The 16,546-nt window shown below is 41.9% G+C and overlaps 2 protein-coding genes across 3 annotated transcripts in view; both read left to right on the top strand.

Moving 5' to 3' along the window:
- The window catches only part of LOC308108274 (metabotropic glycine receptor-like), a 66,355-nt gene extending 60,286 nt beyond the window's left edge, over positions 1 to 6,069 (top strand). Inside the window, exons 12-13 of the mRNA XM_080461103.1 lie at positions 854 to 1,410; positions 3,587 to 6,069. Coding sequence (XP_080317229.1) covers positions 854 to 1,410; positions 3,587 to 4,570 — 1,541 coding nt within the window. The 3' untranslated portion in view covers positions 4,571 to 6,069. The remainder of the gene's footprint in view (positions 1 to 853; positions 1,411 to 3,586) is intronic.
- A 1,603-nt stretch (positions 6,070 to 7,672) lies between these two features.
- On the top strand, positions 7,673 to 15,103 carry LOC308112950 (annexin A13-like). 2 transcript variants are annotated; one of them, XM_080468790.1, is made up of 11 exons: positions 7,673 to 7,818; positions 8,491 to 8,566; positions 10,178 to 10,272; positions 10,355 to 10,525; positions 10,896 to 10,929; positions 11,295 to 11,374; positions 11,855 to 11,923; positions 12,332 to 12,433; positions 13,177 to 13,252; positions 13,346 to 13,458; positions 13,824 to 15,103. In XM_080468790.1, exons 1-11 carry the CDS (start codon positions 7,804 to 7,806, stop codon positions 13,941 to 13,943), a joined length of 951 nt encoding a protein of 316 aa, XP_080324916.1. In that variant the 5' UTR covers positions 7,673 to 7,803; the 3' UTR covers positions 13,944 to 15,103. The 2 variants fall into 2 exon arrangements, with proteins under 2 accessions (XP_080324916.1, XP_080324917.1); XM_080468791.1 differs by having other exon boundaries at positions 7,711 to 7,818; positions 10,358 to 10,525.
- Positions 15,104 to 16,546: the final 1,443 nt, after the last annotated feature.

The following is a 16,546-nucleotide window of genomic DNA, read 5'->3' as shown; positions in this document are numbered from 1 at the left end:
AACTTTTTAACTGGAATGTGTGCATATTTTAAATAGAGACATACAGATAGATACTGTATCTCCATCTACTTGGGGTCAGGGGACCAGTCCATCATAGTTAAAATACAGAGAGGCAGATACTTATACACTCACACACACTCATATAGGGGAATTAAGAGTAAACATTTTCTGGATTTTTCTTTGACAGTGGACGGAAACTGGAGTATCTGGAGAAAACCCACCCCCACACACAAGAGTGAACATGCAAACTCAGCACAGAAAGGCCCCTAATGTCAATTCAAACTATAGCGTTGGAGTGCCAACCACTTTACCACTGTAGTCATAGTGTCTCCAGGTTTCTCAATCCACTAGAGCGCCACGGGGATTTGGTGGAAATGGAGATTTGCATGACGAATGTGCTGCAGGCAGAATCCGCAGCAACTGTGTGAAGCTGTTGGGTCAATATTTCTGAGGACTGTGTACACATGATCTGTTTTGCTGATATGGGTCGAGAGACGGACCCACCTGGTCCACAAATCCATCTTTCTGCTTGATTTTTATATCTACAGGGTGAATGAAATTTGTCGATTGGGTTGTGCTGTGAAGCATGCACTTTGAGTCGCTGCACCTGTAACATTTATGGTGGTCTTGTATTATATTATGCAAGCATTGCATATACAGTACATTACACTACATTTTTTACTACAATATGAAGGTGTAATGATGTATTGGAGCTTTATATTTTTATAAGATCTATATTATTTATCAATCTCCTGCTTTTATCACAAGTCTTTGCACCCTGTGTATACAGCACCCTTTTTTCCCACCTGATGATCTGTACCACCAAGCGCTTGTCTATCATTTCTTCCCCCAGGAAAACCTCGAGACGACTCCCTGAAGAACAAGGTGATGGGTTTGAAGAAGTCGCTCAGCTACGACCACGTGTGTGATCAGGATGAAGACACCGGGAGCCAAACAGGCTCGGCTGCGGGAGACAAAATGACTCCGGTCGGGAGTGTCGGGGAAGTGTCTCTTCTCGGCTCTCTCATCGGCAGGAAACACACCAAGAGGCAGCTGGAGCCGGCTGCGACCCCGCCAAGACTGGAACCAGCTGAGTCCACCGAGTCGGTGCCGCTCTTCTGGAAGTCGGCCAGCGCTCACAACCTGACGCACGAGAAGAAACCTGTGCACCTGCGCACCTCCATCATGCAGAAGTCGCTCAGCGTGATCGCCAGCGCTAAAGAGAAGATGCCAGGACTGACCAACAAGACTCAGAGCGTGGAAGACGCGAGCAAGAAGGGTCTGAAGGGGCAGGAGGGCAGGATGCTGTCAGGGGTGGATGAGACGCCTGAGCATTACCCCAAGATGATCATCAGCCAGTCGGTGGAGTACTCCAAGACTCCAATGAAGATGGGCATCATGAAACAGCAGGCACGTACATCAATTACACTCCTGATTGATCCGTGTGTTGATATGGAGCTTTGACGCTAAACAAGACCAGATAAATCAATTTGTTCGCTGACAGAAAATTAATCTGCAGTCATTTTCAAAGATGATTCATTGCATAACTCGTTTAACAAGAGGAAATCATTACAAATTCATTACATACACATCGCAGCTGTCCAAAGGGAAAACATTGTTCTTTTCCTGTTTTGTCAGGACTGAAGAAATAACTTTTTTTTTGGGGGGGCGGGGGTTAACCATGAACATAAACTTGAGAAACTAAAAAGCAGAAGTGTGATTGTCTGTGAAAGAGAGGAGATTTCTCAGTACTGTGCTGAGGGCAAAAGAAAAGCGAAATTGGATTATTGGAATCGTACAACGCCCTGAGCACGAGGTGTTGCTAAATCAGCTGGGACCGTGAGAAATCACTCACAATGCTTGTCTGAGCGGTCTCTCTCTTAAAGCATTCTGCCTTTCTATTTGATAGCTGCAGTAGAGTTTTGTCGCAAATGTGAGAAAGTGAGCAGAGCGGTGACGAAGAATAAAGTTCTCGCTGGCTGGGAGTCAAATCAGAGACTTGGCTGCAGATAGAGTTTGCACTCATGTCATAGCTGATTCAGAGTCACTCTGCAGTTTTGTCAAATGTGCACAAAGAAATTCTGCATAGGCAGGGACTTCAGGGTGGCCGGCTGATCAAATACAAGACTTCAACCCTGGAGAATAAGTAATATGAGTTTAAGTAATATGAGCAGTTCATCCAAGGGCCACACTGTGTGTGGTTATTGAGAAGGTTGTCGGTTTGAGTCCAGGCCAAACCTTTCTCTGAAGAGTTTCCATGTATTGTTACTTTATGATTAAAGTTATTTGTTTTCCTCTTGGCTGCGGACTACCGAACGGGGTGCAATCACTACTTTCTATTTAAAATAGCGCAGTGGCAGAAAGACAGGAAATGTGAGAACAATGCAGGAGTAGGACATGGCGCAGAGTAAGTACAGTATTAGCATTCATATGTGGCAGCAACATTTCTGGCTTCTGGACAAATGGAGGTCCAATTTTCACTCAAAGTCCTGAGGGGAAGTGCAGTTGGCTCTTTCGCTGCCTAATGCTCTCCACTGTGTTCACCGACGAACGGCCAACTGCATAGGATGAGTGTTGGGAGGCTCCCATTGCGAAGCAGTATGTGAAACTAAAACTGCAGTAAGGGTTTACAAAAAGCTGAAAGGATCATGTGGTGCATATATCTGGCACACATAAATATCTTTTAGTCGTCACTCACACGTTAATGGAATCGATTGCTATCTGAGAAGAATATTGACAATGTCTGAATTAGACTGCAGGAAGTCGACACTTACCGTGAGCGTTTCAACACATAATGGTCGTCCATATTGAACACAGATATCTTCCCGTGTGGTTTGACTAGTTAATGTAGCAAGGAGTGAGAAAGCTGTGACAGTTGGATAAAGTGTAAAGGACGGATGAAAGTTTCATCTGATCATGTATTTCATTTAGATTAGATTTGTTTGGATTACCTTGTAAGCAGAAGTTTGCATCTTTGAATAGAGCCATCGACAGTTCAAGTTGCATCAGAAAAATTTAATGCGGCTCACGTGAGCTGATGATTCCAGACGGGGAGCAGCTGGAGCACAATTCAGTGAAGTCTGTGACACAATGTGCCTTTGTTTACGAACGTTGTTCTTATTCTTACTCGTATTCTTCAATTTCATTCAAAGGCATGTAAAGGAAAGGGAAAGAAAGCCTGTTTGAAGACCTGCGGCAAAGGGTTGTTAGATCAGTATCAAAATCTAAATCCATGGAAAATGATATTCGGCCTCCGGCAATATTACCTCTGAGGTGCCCGTGTAGGTGTGTTGAAGTTGAGTGTTCTTAAAAAGTTTCATGTACTGTTTTTTTTTTTTTTTTGCTCTTCTTTTACAACCGTTTAACATTCGGTTGAAAATGTGCTTCTTGAGCTTTTGTAATTATACATATTATATACATTTTCTAAGAAGATTTCTAAAATAAAGTACCGTAGCTTTAAAGTGAAGTCATTAGGCCTTTTTGTCAAACTTCACAATGTGGTTTTACTTCTCTGCCTAATCTTCCAATCAATTTATACACTTATGGAGTCATTAATTCAATGTGTTTTTATTGCTTTTTGTAACAGGTGAGTGGCAGCCAGCCATCAATCTGCTCTGAGACTGGGAGGAACCTTTATGACCTGTCTGAGGTTTGTCCCTGGGAGATGGAAGAACCTCAGACTCCCTCCGAGACAAAGACCCAGAAGCATGTTTCCATCGCTCCTGGAGAAACCACAGCCGGATCCCGTCGAGGAAGCAGCAGCTCTGGAGTCACCAAAGTCAGCCGCTCACAGCAGAGGCAGAAAAGTGGCCAGTCTCCTTCCAACAGACGCCGTACCAAAGATAAACCAGGAGAAAGGGAAGAAGGAAGAGAATTGCGGAAATCTCGGCCGCCAAGGTCGCCTCTTCCTCTGAAGCCGGACGTGTGCCCTTGGGAATTTGAGGAGCAGCCGATGATCTCTGTAGGAGGAGATACAGATTCAATCTCTCCCGACAGAATCAGGCGCAAGAAAAGTGTCACACCCACGGATGGGAAACCCAAAGGGCTCCACTCCGACTACTCCAAGTCCACCGGGAGCCTCTTACAGCCTCCATCCCTGATGGTTGAAATCTGTCCATGGGATTATGCCAGCCCACCTTCGCCCAAGCAGGAGAAGACCTGCAACAGTCCCACCACACACAAGAAGAAGCGGAAAGGATCGTGCTCATCCAACCACAAATCTGAGAAGGACAAAGGGAGGGAGAAGAGCAGGGAGAGGCGGAGCTCCTCCAGCAAGCCGCCGTCCGAGAGGAGGCGGGTCAGCCAGTCGTCGGAGTGCGGCGTGCCGGTCTCTGAGCGCCGGAGGAGCTCAACCAGAGACCCCGAGGTGACAGAGAGCAGGAGGGCGGAGGTATACTCCTGGGAGGCCGAGCACTCACACGCCAGCTTGGCACAGACTAGAAAATCACCCGAGAAGAAGAAAGAGAGCTCTTTGACTCCTAGTTACAAACCTGCAGTCAACAGCGAGGCAAAGATGGTGGACGTTTGTCCCTGGGACTTTCAGGAGCCAGACTCTGGGGGGAGGGCATGATGACAAGTGTGACGATTGTAATTTTTTTGTATTCACCAACTGACGGCACAAACCGAACAATAAATACACGGCACTGCGTTTGATAAGGTTTTTCTGGCGGTCACCTCAGTGAGAAAAGATACTGCGAGGAGAGGCACATTCATCCTGCTGTCCGTTGATGCAATCCTGATGTAACCATTTGCCAAACAGCAAATATCTCATTGTTACAGTGCAGGTAATGCAACCTTGAAGTCAGTTTAAAGGAATTTCTTTTTGTCTGCACTTTCGCTTGCACATTTGTCAGACTTACATAGTTTGTATGTTTTATCACATCAAAGGATTTAAAAAAAAAAAAAAAGTATCACACCAGCAGATAAGACAATCATCCATTCAAAAACAGTGAATCCTTAACCTGAGCTTCCCCCTGTTAGGCTGATGATATTCCACAATACATACCGAGGCAGAGGAGACTCATCAGATGTTGATGGGATGATTGAAAAAAAAAAGGGATACGAGCTCAGAGAAGCAGGACCAAAGCCCTAGACACAGCTGTGTTGCCTTATCTGTAGGCCAAATGCATAATTCATGGATCAAAACTGATCTGTTAGGTTAGAGAAACATGGGAATAACAGAGGATTTTACTGAAGCTTAAGGAGAAAAACTGTATGTTTTAACTGTATGTGTTTTTCAAAGAAGCTATTGCATGTGGCAAATTATCAAGCATCCAATAACTAAATGTTAATTGGTCAACTTGTGCTCAGATATGACAGTGGAACTTTTTGATGTTGTTGCCTTTGGTATTTGTCTTACTTATGTACCACATGATGCTCTTGAAATGATTGCTATCCAAAATGTACACACACATTTGTCAAATGGCTTGCAGTCGAGCATTTCTGAAATGTCCATGCAGTTGGTATTTCTTTACTGTTTTACTCTGTATTCCTGCTCTGGATGTCCCACCTTCAGGAAAGATGCCCTCACATCGCAGGCTGTAGTAACCACACATGCATAAGGAATGTGATGAAGTCTTTTAAAGGACCAAAACCAAGTCTAACGAGGGTGGAGGATGTGAATAATGCATTTTCCTCCCCCTATCACTTAGTTGCTCATTTTACATCCGCCTGAATGCACCTTCCTTCAAGTCTTTGCACACATTCAATTGCTGAAACCACAACTGTGCAAGACCAAATATTATTTTTTATCTTGTTTTATTTTGCCTTTTTTTTATTTTTTATTTTTTTTTGCTTCATTCTTGCTGACAGAGAATGACTAATTTACCATCTCAGCATCATCGTCAACAACAGCAGTCAGCCTTTCTATCCTGCCACCCACCACTGACACGCATTGCAATGCCACAGCAGTCAGTTCAGCTTCAATACAGTGTATGTGCATGACAGTGAAAATACAGGGAGCGTGATCCACTAAAATTCACCTAAAAGCAAAAGAAATGATTGCATATATTATGAAATGCTTAAAGGAGCTTTGGAGCATGTGGATATAGATGTTTTTACCAGGCCTTTAAAGAAAAGAAAAAAAAAAAGAAAAAAAGGCTGGTCTGTAAGTGAACGTCTTGATAAATAACTATGACCCACCACTCTTAACTTAACACAGACTTTTTTCTCTCGGATGGCTGAAGGTTGATTGCCCACTACATGTATTTTATGCCTGTGATACTGTATGGTGTTGCTCCAAAACGATACAAACTGTTGTAGCATCCACATGGGATTCTTTATCGTGTACATTCAATTTGTGTTGCATGTACATAAGGGAAAATACTCTGTTCTGGATTAAATATTTCTACAAAATGCCACTCTTGATTATTTTGTTCATTTCTGTATTGTGTTTGTAAAAATCTACTATTCATCCTTTTCTTCACATCACAATTACAGCTTGATCGCCTGCCAACATCTATCAAATGAATTATACAGACAGTTTTACAGGATTACAGACATAACCTTAAATCATCAAAACAAGAAAACCTGTTCTCTCTCAAAACACTTCATCACGCTTCTAAGCCAACATTGTTTATGCAGCTCTTCAAATGCAGATCTTCATAATATGTACAACACTGCCACTACGTGGAGATAGAGGCTCATGACGTCTGGAGTTTCCTGTAAATTTAGGGGTGCAACACATTTTAGTTCAGGTCCCACATACAGCCACAATTTCATCATGAGTGGGTCGGCCATGCTCTCCACTTAATGGCTACGTCTCATGTGGCCATCCCATTCACATGAGAGCCGCAGAGAATTAAAAGCACATCTCAATATATTGCAATCCAATTCAATATTCCTACAACCTCAAACTGTGTAGTTGAATTTAAAACTTATAAACAAAGCTGAACTTTGTGGTGAATCCCATAAGATCACAAGGCCAGTGAGTGTAGCCATTACTCATTGATGTACAAAATAACACAATTTTATTGTTGTTTTTTTTTATAAGACATAAAAACTAACAAAGTGTGTGTTTGATACATTATTTCTCTATTGGAACAATGCTTTTCAACAGACCATTCCAACAGTTGGTGTTTCACGGTGGGGAAAAAATATGGTTAATGAGAAAATGCAGTTTACAAAATTTTAAATCTTGAAAAATTCAATGATGATTTCCAGAACAAAAAAATTGACTTTGACACAGAGCAACAGTAGCTCATAAAAATCAAGTCTAAAACCGGCTTTTTATCAAGAGATCGTCTTTATTGAGTGAAAACTCGAGCCCAACTTAAGTTTCTACCCTCAATAGTTGAAAATGTGTTCCCCAATGGTGTCTACTGTGTCACTTGTTATGTTTGTGATTTTTAAGATTTATTGTAATGGAAACGACTCGCTTAATTTAGAAATGAAAAACAAATTGTAATGATGATTTATTTCTTAACCTTTTACAGAAATGAGATGCATGCATGGCTCACTTTGAAACTTTTTTTTTAAATCCTATTGCCACATCATTAACAGCAGTGAGTCACACTGTCATGTGATAGAATGTGTTGTATAAAAAAAACATTTGAGACAAAATCTAACTTTTCTTAAAAGAATACTTTCGATCCCTGTTATGTGTTTTGACAGTTTTCTGATTTCCATTTTACTTCTTCTTCCTGCTTGCGCCACGTGCGCGAGCGGCGGTGACGTATTTGCCGCAGCGGCGCGCGCGGCTGCGCCCCTGCAGGACCACCCATCCTCCAAGCAACACAGCAGCGCTGCATCAGCAGACACCCAGCACTCTCTCATCTCTCTCTGTCATCTGATCCGGATTATAAAATGGGCAACGTACAGGTGAGCGACCACGATTTTACTACGACTCTGGTAGTTTAGATGACAAAAGCTCCAAGTAAAAAAAATACAAATAAAAACTGTTCAAACACAGAAAAGTTTTGCAGTGTTGCATCGTGGGGGCAGATACCAAATAGAAGTTGTTTAATTAAAGGAGACACGCTTGTTAAAAGTATCAGAAACAGCTTTGTTTCCTTGAGGAGTTAAAAAAAAAAAAAAAACTGAAATGTTTATTTACACTACAGCCTGAGAGGCAGGACGAACTAGTTAACTCGAGCAAAAGTAGAGATCAAATGTCTGACTTCAGCTTCAGCAGCTACAGCAAGAAGCAAGAAGCAGTTTGAGAGAAATCAGATCGATAAAGCAGCATTGTATTGAACGGAGGGTGGGAGAGGAGAGGGGAGAGAGGAGAGGAGGCTGCTGCTGCTGCTGCCCCATGACTCAGCGATCACACACTGACTGCGCCCTTCTCCTGCAGGAAAACATGGCCACTATGATGAATCCTTTCCAAGCCCTCAATTAGAGCTTTATACTTCGAGTTTCCGAACACCATATGATTATAAGTTTCAGTTTGATTCCACTGTTTTGAGAATTTACTGGCTGTTTGTTTTTTTTGTTTTTTGTTTTTTTTAAGAAAAAGTTTGATCTTTTCTTCTGCCACTGTCTGTCCTCCAGCCCACCCTTGTCCCATGTGAGGACTTTGACGTCACTGCTGACATCAAAGCTATTCGAAAAGCATGTAAAGGTTTTGGTAAGTACATCGGCAGGAACTTCTTCCCTTCTTCATTTGGTATTCTACCGTTAGGAGTGTCCACAATGAGTCATCTTCTTCCCCTCTGTCTTCCGTGTCCTCCCTCATCTCAACAAACACGTTGTCCTCCCTCTTTGCATCCGTGAACCTCCTCACTGGCCTTGAGCAGCTACTGGACATCCTTAACGTCCTTTTCTCTACATATTTTCTACATACTTTACATCAACAAACCATCTCAACCCTCGTTCTTACTGTCCCAACAAACTGTCCAGCACGAGTTGTCATCTAAATTATTCATCCTAAATAATCCTGTCTGTTAATCTGTGGATCTCTGTTTCTGTTTGTAATTTATTCATATATATATATATATATATATATATATATATAACTGATATGATTTTGACTTGCGAATGGAATTATTGATAAAACACAATGCGCTTTTTGACAATAAGGTAAAAGTAGCAGACTATTTAAGGAATTCAGGGACATGTGTTTGTTGATCACCGCAATAAAAAAAGTGTTATTATTTTGGGGAGGTTTTAGAGTAAACTTCTGTTTATTGCATTATGTGCAAAAGAAAGCGTATGTGAACCAAATGGATAATAAATAAATGACGTAAGCTAGACAGAGCATCGTGGTCTGAGGCTTTGCTGTTTGCTGCTTTGTGCGTGAGCTCTGGTCAGCTTGTCAGTTAGGCGATGCTTCACAAACATAAACATGAAAGTGCATCGACAACAAAAACGGCTTCAGAAGCAGAAAAAACACCCAGTTAGAATACAGAAATTAAACAAACCTATTAAGGTCCAGACATTCTAATGAACTTGGATAAGCTGAAGCTGTTTTGTAAAAAAATGTAATAAAATTGCCTAAAAAAATGTCTGCTGTGCAGGTCTTATCAGTTATAATATCCACTGCTTCGCTTACGTTTTCCACCAGCACTCTGCAGGTTTTAATAGATGCATTGAATAAATCATGACATTTTACAATTGTTTGTGCAGTATGAGCTGAAACTCTGTGTTTGTGACTTGATGTGTAACTGTTTATCATCAATCAATCAAGGAAACCTGGAAATTCCCAAGGGTGCCATGATCTGAAATAGACGCACTTAATCTTAGAATGCTGCACATGCGGGAAGATTAAAGATCAACAAAAGCAGTAGAATGACATCAGTAATACACACACTGGTTTGTCTGAAGCATGGAGCTGAATGATTTCCTGTACGTTGTGACGGACTGGTGATCTGTCCAGGGTGTTTAAAGGTACACTCAGTCGTTTAATCTGTCGGGAGGAAGAACTAAATCATCCGATTAAATCCCAGTTTTTCGAGGGAAATTTCAATAAACTGTTAAATCCAGCTTCAAGAACAAGTGTCCAAGACTGCTTCACTTTCAGGAAGCTTTATGAAAGTCAATTAACATCACTGCATTATTGTTTTTAACTCTTCTTGTGTGTGTGTGTGTGTGTGTGTGTGTGTGTGTGTGTGTGTGTGTGTGTGTGTGTGTGTGTGTGTGTGTGTGTGTGTGTGTGTGTGTGTGTGTGTGTGTGTGTGTGTGTGTGTGTGTGTGTGTGTGTGTGTGTGTGTGTGTGTGTGTGCTGCTGCTCGTTTCCCAGGCACAGACGAGGACGCCATAATCCAAATCCTGGCCAACCGTTCTGCAGCCCAGCGTGTGGAGATCAAGCAGGCCTACTTTGAGAAGTATGACGATGTAAGTCCGTGCCCACCTGCTCGTCACTGTTTATTCCTCTCTCACTGCCGAAGCAGTAACCGTGCAGTGTCCGTTTGTCCAGGAGCTGGAGGAGGTCCTCAAGAAGGAGCTGACGGGTAGTTTTGAGAAAGCCGTCGTGGCCATGTTGGACCCTCCTCAGATTTTCTTCGCCAAGGAGCTGAGGAAGGCCATGAAGGGGGCGGGTACAGATGAAGCCGTGCTGGTTGAGATCTTGTGCACGGCTACAAATGAGGTCTGTTGATAAGTCGGGGGTCGAGGCGTTAATGATTTGTTTTTTTATATGATTACATCTATTTTTATAGTTTCTTGTACATATTATACTTAAATCCTCTCCTTGTGTTTGTTAGGTGTACTTCACCATTCTGTCATATAGAAAATCATAACCAATAATGAAATAGAGTTGGGGGGGGGGAGTTTCTGCCCTACAAATAACTCATAATAAAAGTAGCTGCATTATATCATTGGTCAAAAATCATAAGAGATTAGATTTCTGAGTTTTAGTTTGAAAATCATATAAGACAATGATTGCTGATCCTTTGAGCGGACCCTGTATCTCTGAGGTATAGTTGCTGACTGAAATCGTTTTTTTTTTCCCCCAACAGGACATCGTAAGCTACAAAGATGCGTACGCTCAGGGTACGTTATGTTCTGATTCATACAAGGTCGCTGCTTATTCCTCTTTTATCTGTAATATGCTGGCCTGATCATATGTCTGGGAAGCATAAATATTCTCCAGCTTTAATGAAACTGGCCCATGAACAACCCATTAAACTCTAGAAGAAAGGACGTCTGACTCACGGGCTGGACCCACATCATATTTTCCACTTGTAGGAAATTCCAGTTTAGGAATAAAGGGAACGTGGACCTGTCACATGTCATATCGTCCCAAGTTCATTCGATGCGCTCCAGTAGCGACAAAACACATTACACTTCAGGAATCTAACCACGTTCAGGCTTCAACTTTTTCAATCGTCCGAAAACAAGCTGGTTTTACCTTCCAGTGAACGAGCGCGACCTGGAGGCAGACATTGAGGACGATACGAGCGGAGATGTGAGGAACCTGCTCATTTCACTGCTGCAGGTAAAAAGAAACACAAATGTATTTCAGAAGAGCTACACACACTTCCTGAATGTGAGGAGGAAATATGAGTGCTCTGGTTTTGTGATGGGTTGCAGAATCGTTCTCTGTTCGCCCACTGGAGACATTCATCACATTGTTTGGCCGGCCCCACTTTTGTCACTGCCCCCGCCCTTTTCTCCTTCCCGTCTGTTTTCCTTCCTCAGACAAACAGGGTGACTCATGTCCGACAGTAACGCCTTTCCAAGGGGCTGCGACTTGAACGACCCACAAATATTTCCCAGTAACGCAAAGCAGATGACCGTTAACCCTTCAAATACTTGAAATCGCTATTGTCGTCCGCCCTGTTCAACATTTTCCCGACTGGCTAAAGCCTTTTTTTTTTTTTTTTTTTCCCCCTCACACTCTATCCTCACTCATCTCCCTAAATCCTTCTTCCGCTTTTTTCCACTCATGTCTCCGCCTTGTATCTTTTTGCTGCAGGCCAGCAGGGACGAAGGCTTTGAGGTGGATGAAGGTTTAGCCGAACAGGACGCTGCATCTTTGTTTGAGGTGCGCTCACAGGCTAAGTCTGTGTTACTTCACTCCTTCAAGTTAAAGGCCGTATTTCCGCCCGCGCTTTAAGTCGCATTGATGTTCGCAGGGGTAAGGTGATCCTGGATTTAGAAGTTCAGGCATGTAAGCTCAGGATGACATGTAAATCTCACAGTCCTCACAGTTTTATTGAATCGGGTTTGCTTTCACTGTTGCAGTGCGGCTTTCTAGTCCAACTGTTGCAGGCAAGATGTACGTTTCACTGTAATGTCGCTCAGGTAGAAACAGTTGTCCATAGATAACAGCTCAACTTCTCCATATTTAATGAAACATTCGAGGTTGCGAGAGATTAATGAATAACAGACACTCAAAAACCAACGCAGGTGATCACAGATGTTGTTGTTTTCCTCTTTGCGTTCCTGTTAGGCGGGTGAAGGCAGGTTTGGCACAGATGAATCTACCTTCACCTACATCCTGGCACACAGGAACTACCTGCAGCTTCAGGCCACCTTTAAGGCCTACGAGTCGGTAATTTATTCTTCTTTCATTGAATTTTTCTTTAAATTTGATGACGCGATTACATTTCTGTGACCCGATGGGAATCTGATCAAACATATTAGGTGGCGTTGCCTCAAATGAGCCCCTTTGGGCCTTTGGATGGTGAAATGAACTCCTACTACATTACTGCCCCATTTAAAAACCAGCAGATCTGTTTTATTCATGTCGATTTTTACTTTCAATTTTCCAAGGTGGCACATGAAACAGAAATGATAAAGAGAGGAAGACGTCAGTCAGCTGCATGCCATCTAAACTTCTAATTAAAACATTGCTGCTTCGCAAGAATAGAAGATGTCAAGAAGCCTCAGAGTCATTGCCGGCTTGTCCTCATACTACCGTAGCCATTAAATGAGGCAGAAATGTTTCAGCGAGAGTTCAGATGTTATCAGTGTGTTGAAAAGAAAAAGGTTTGTATTTCTAACAATGTATTTTAATAGGGGTGGTCAAGCTTATAAGTCTGAATCACCAGAGCACCTTTAAAGAATTCAAACTCGCTTTGCTTGTACAAGATGTAGATCATTTGTCTTTTCATACTTTTGTGTTTCAATATTCTCGAAAAGAATATAATTTCCCACTGCAGATTATTTAATGAAATCAAAATAAATAATATCCACAGCATTTAATTGACACATTTCATTACACTCACTAATAATGTCCGGACACATGCAACAGCATTATATGACGCGATTTATGTCTCATTTGTTTCCACGCAGCTCTCAGGAACAGACATTTTGGACACTATTGACACTGAAGCCACGGGGACTCTCAAAGAATGCTTCATCACTCTGGGTAAGAAGGATCACGGTCATTCACTACGCAAAGAAAAAAAAAAATCCTCTCTGTTGTTACAACATCTGCTGTCACTGTGTGTGGGATCTATAGTGAGATGTGCGAAGAACCCGCAGCTGTATTTTGCCCGACGCCTTAACGCTGCCATGAAGGGACTCGGCACCGACGAGGAAACCCTCATTCGCATCATTGTGACCCGCTCTGAGGTGAGTGTGTGTGTAAACCCGGGTTCCAGTCACTTCTGCAAGGGAATCACAAGACATTAACACGTATCTGCAGTTGTTTGTAAGCAGTCTTTTTCACTCCTGACAAAAAAAGGCAATGAGCTATTATTAACCTTTGCCGGAGAAAAATAAAGGCACATTCATTTTGAGCAGAGATGCTCGAGGAGGACGGGGCTGAGACGTTTTTAACCGTTCGTCACATTTCTTTCAAACTACATTATGACAGCTTCTCAAAAGTCACCATAATGGAAAAAAAAACAGCTAAACTGTCCATAACATTTTGATAAGTGCCCTCTAAAGGGTTAAAGTGGGCCAGTTGATGATGGAATGACGTTGCTGCTCTGCAGTTTGACCTGGAGACGGTGAAGGACATGTATCTGGAGAAATACGACGTCACCCTGAAAGACGCGCTGGATTCTGAATGCGGCGGAGACTTCAAGCGCCTTCTCATTGCGATCCTGCATTAAAGCCTTGTTACACCCTACTGGCCTTATTTAACCATGACGCAACATGACACACTCCCTCTTCTCTACATCCATCCTTCCGCTCTGTCACTTTCACTCATTCACTCTATCGGTCATCTCTTTTTCTCTTCTCTCACTGTGAGACAGTCAGCTCTGTGCTGCACGGACCAAACAAAATCATCTCACTGCGATACAGTTTAAATATTTGTTTTTTAGTGTTTGACATGTGGTGAATTTACATTTATAGTCTTTGAATACACATTTTTGGTCAGTGGAACACCTATAATCAAGTATACAGTGACGGTGCATAGATTGTTAACCCTTTGACAACATTATGACAGCTATAGATACTTGGACCTCGTGTAGCTGTTGTCCACCGTGTTTACATTAGTATTCGCATATATACTATTACTTAAATCTTGCAATCTTGAATATCAACTTTATAGTCTTTTAGTATTTCGGCTTCAGTCCTTTTTATGAAGCAGCATCCTGAAAGCCGCACGCCTGATAGTGCTGCTGCTAAATACAGCTTCTCACGAATTGTCACTGTATGCATTTCTCTCATCCATCATCCATAATTCATTATTCATCCACCACCATTAGCCTCAAAGATGCCTTTTCATAACAGCATAGTGATGCAATTTACTTTCTGCTGCAACACATAACACTTAAGTGCCCGATTACCGCGTTTGAGCTCTGATATGAATAAAACAATTGTTTAACAATACACAAACATCAAAGACAGGAATGTTTTACTGCAGAACACTGCTGGCTTTTTTGTAGTCACATCCCTGAATGCTATTTGGGATTTTTAACTCGACGTCGTTTTATTGTCAATCACAACCTATAAGCTGCCTTGTCCTCACATTTCTACACATTATTAGACCTCCTGTTTTTATTAAGTCAATGGACTTACAGCAAAAAATTGTCAACAATGTTTTTCTCTGTAACCCTGGAATCATAAATAACCACACCATCTGTCAGATATGCAACAGTTACCGATTAACATTTGAGCATAATCTAGTGCATACTGTAATATCATTGTATTGTCAAATTACTAAATTATATGAAATACGTAGCTGTTAACTTGTTATAATGGTATTTAAAATGCGTTACCCATATAGTATGAAATACATATGACATAATAAAATTTAACTCCACGAAAACTCTTGTGTCTTGTCATTATTTCCTGTAGAGGGCAGTGTTGTACCATCTGTACTCTTTGTGTGTGTGTGTGTGTGTGTGTGTGTGTGTGTGTGTGTGTGTGTGTGTGTGTGTGTGTGTGTGTGTGTGTGTGTGTGTGTGTGTGTGTGTGTGTGTGTCCTGACTAGGCGCTTCCTACATTTCTAGATGAAGCAATAAAGAAGATTTATGGATTTTTATTACATTGCCTTTCAAAAATGCCCAAATCTTAAATCTGGACATTTCTTTGGTTGGGTAACAATTAAAAAAGCTTGTGTTTGGAGCTGATTCCTGCAGCATCCACGCCACATCGTTTTGACTGAATCCAGAGCTCAGAAACCATGGGACGCCTCTGGGAGAGTTAGAAGTGGATTGTGGGGAAGAAAAGTTCAAAACAAGTGAGAACTGCTTCCAGATGAATCGGTGAAAAGGGCTGCCCTTTTCTCACTTTCTCTCCCTGCAATTTGGTTTCAGTCTTAAGTCTTTTCAAAAATCATTCTCTGTACGTTGCTTTACATCTACTGACCTTAATGTCATGGTTGTTTCAGAGGTGAGAGTAAAGTTTAGAGTACACCTGTGTGCTGCATATATTTGCTACCTGTACATCTGCAGTCTGCATGCCACATGTAGAACAGTTCAGCAGCCCGTCACAGTCCACTCCGGCAGTTCACGGGACCCGTGCATGTAGTGATTTGTATCTTTGCACATAGTTCTCTGAGATCAGCTCCAGTGACCTTGCACAGGATAAAGCGGCATAGAAGATGGATGTATTGATCTCAATACTGCACTTCCGGAGGGAAAGTGACTCAGTGACATCAGTCTTGAGTAATTTTTCCCCCCCAAATTTTTTTACCAAGAATACACCAAAACAAATAAAGTACTGTGGTGGGATTACAATGCAATGAATCTCTCATTTTATTGTGAAAATCATAAAAAAAAATGTATGCTTGGATTATTAAACAATGGAGTAAATGACATTTTTTTATAATATATGTGCATATGTATTTGTATATTTACAATCTTTTTTTCCACAATTAATATGACTGAGGAGAAACTAGATCCCATCCTGCTGTCACTCTCTTCCCATGTATAACACTTCTCTACAGTTCCTAGATAATTATCTCATTAAGTGTAATTACCCAGTTCTGTTGACATTTTGTTAGATTTCTGTTGAATATTCAAATAACCTGGAATTAAGAAGCACTAGATATTAGCCGCACATGGATTTCCCAGTTACACGTTTGTATATCCAGTTGACGCACTCCTGAGCTTGAGCTCTCCTCCATCTGTACTCGATTACCTTGAGTGCTGAGGTTCCCGGGTACCCAGAAGTGCCAGATGACGTGCCTCTGCCTCTAAGGTGGAGTTCTGACCTTTTTCTCTGTCAGACCATCGTAACTCTTTCAACCAGGTACCCATCAGCC

The sequence above is a fragment of the Lipophrys pholis genome (assembly GCF_963383615.2).
Source record: "Lipophrys pholis genome assembly, chromosome: 1".
Lineage (NCBI taxonomy): Eukaryota > Metazoa > Chordata > Actinopteri > Blenniiformes > Blenniidae > Lipophrys > Lipophrys pholis.
The sequence above is the reverse complement of the archived record's forward strand: the minus strand, read 5'-3'. Positions and strand labels throughout refer to the sequence as shown.

Bases quoted from the DNA above. Each gene is read 5' to 3' on its own strand.
- LOC308112950 (XM_080468790.1), top strand. The intron at 8,567-10,177 runs GTAAGTACATCG...CTCGTTTCCCAG, and splicing joins AAAAGCATGTAAAGGTTTTG to GCACAGACGAGGACGCCATA. The intron at 13,253-13,345 runs GTAAGAAGGATC...TGGGATCTATAG, and splicing joins AGAATGCTTCATCACTCTGG to TGAGATGTGCGAAGAACCCG.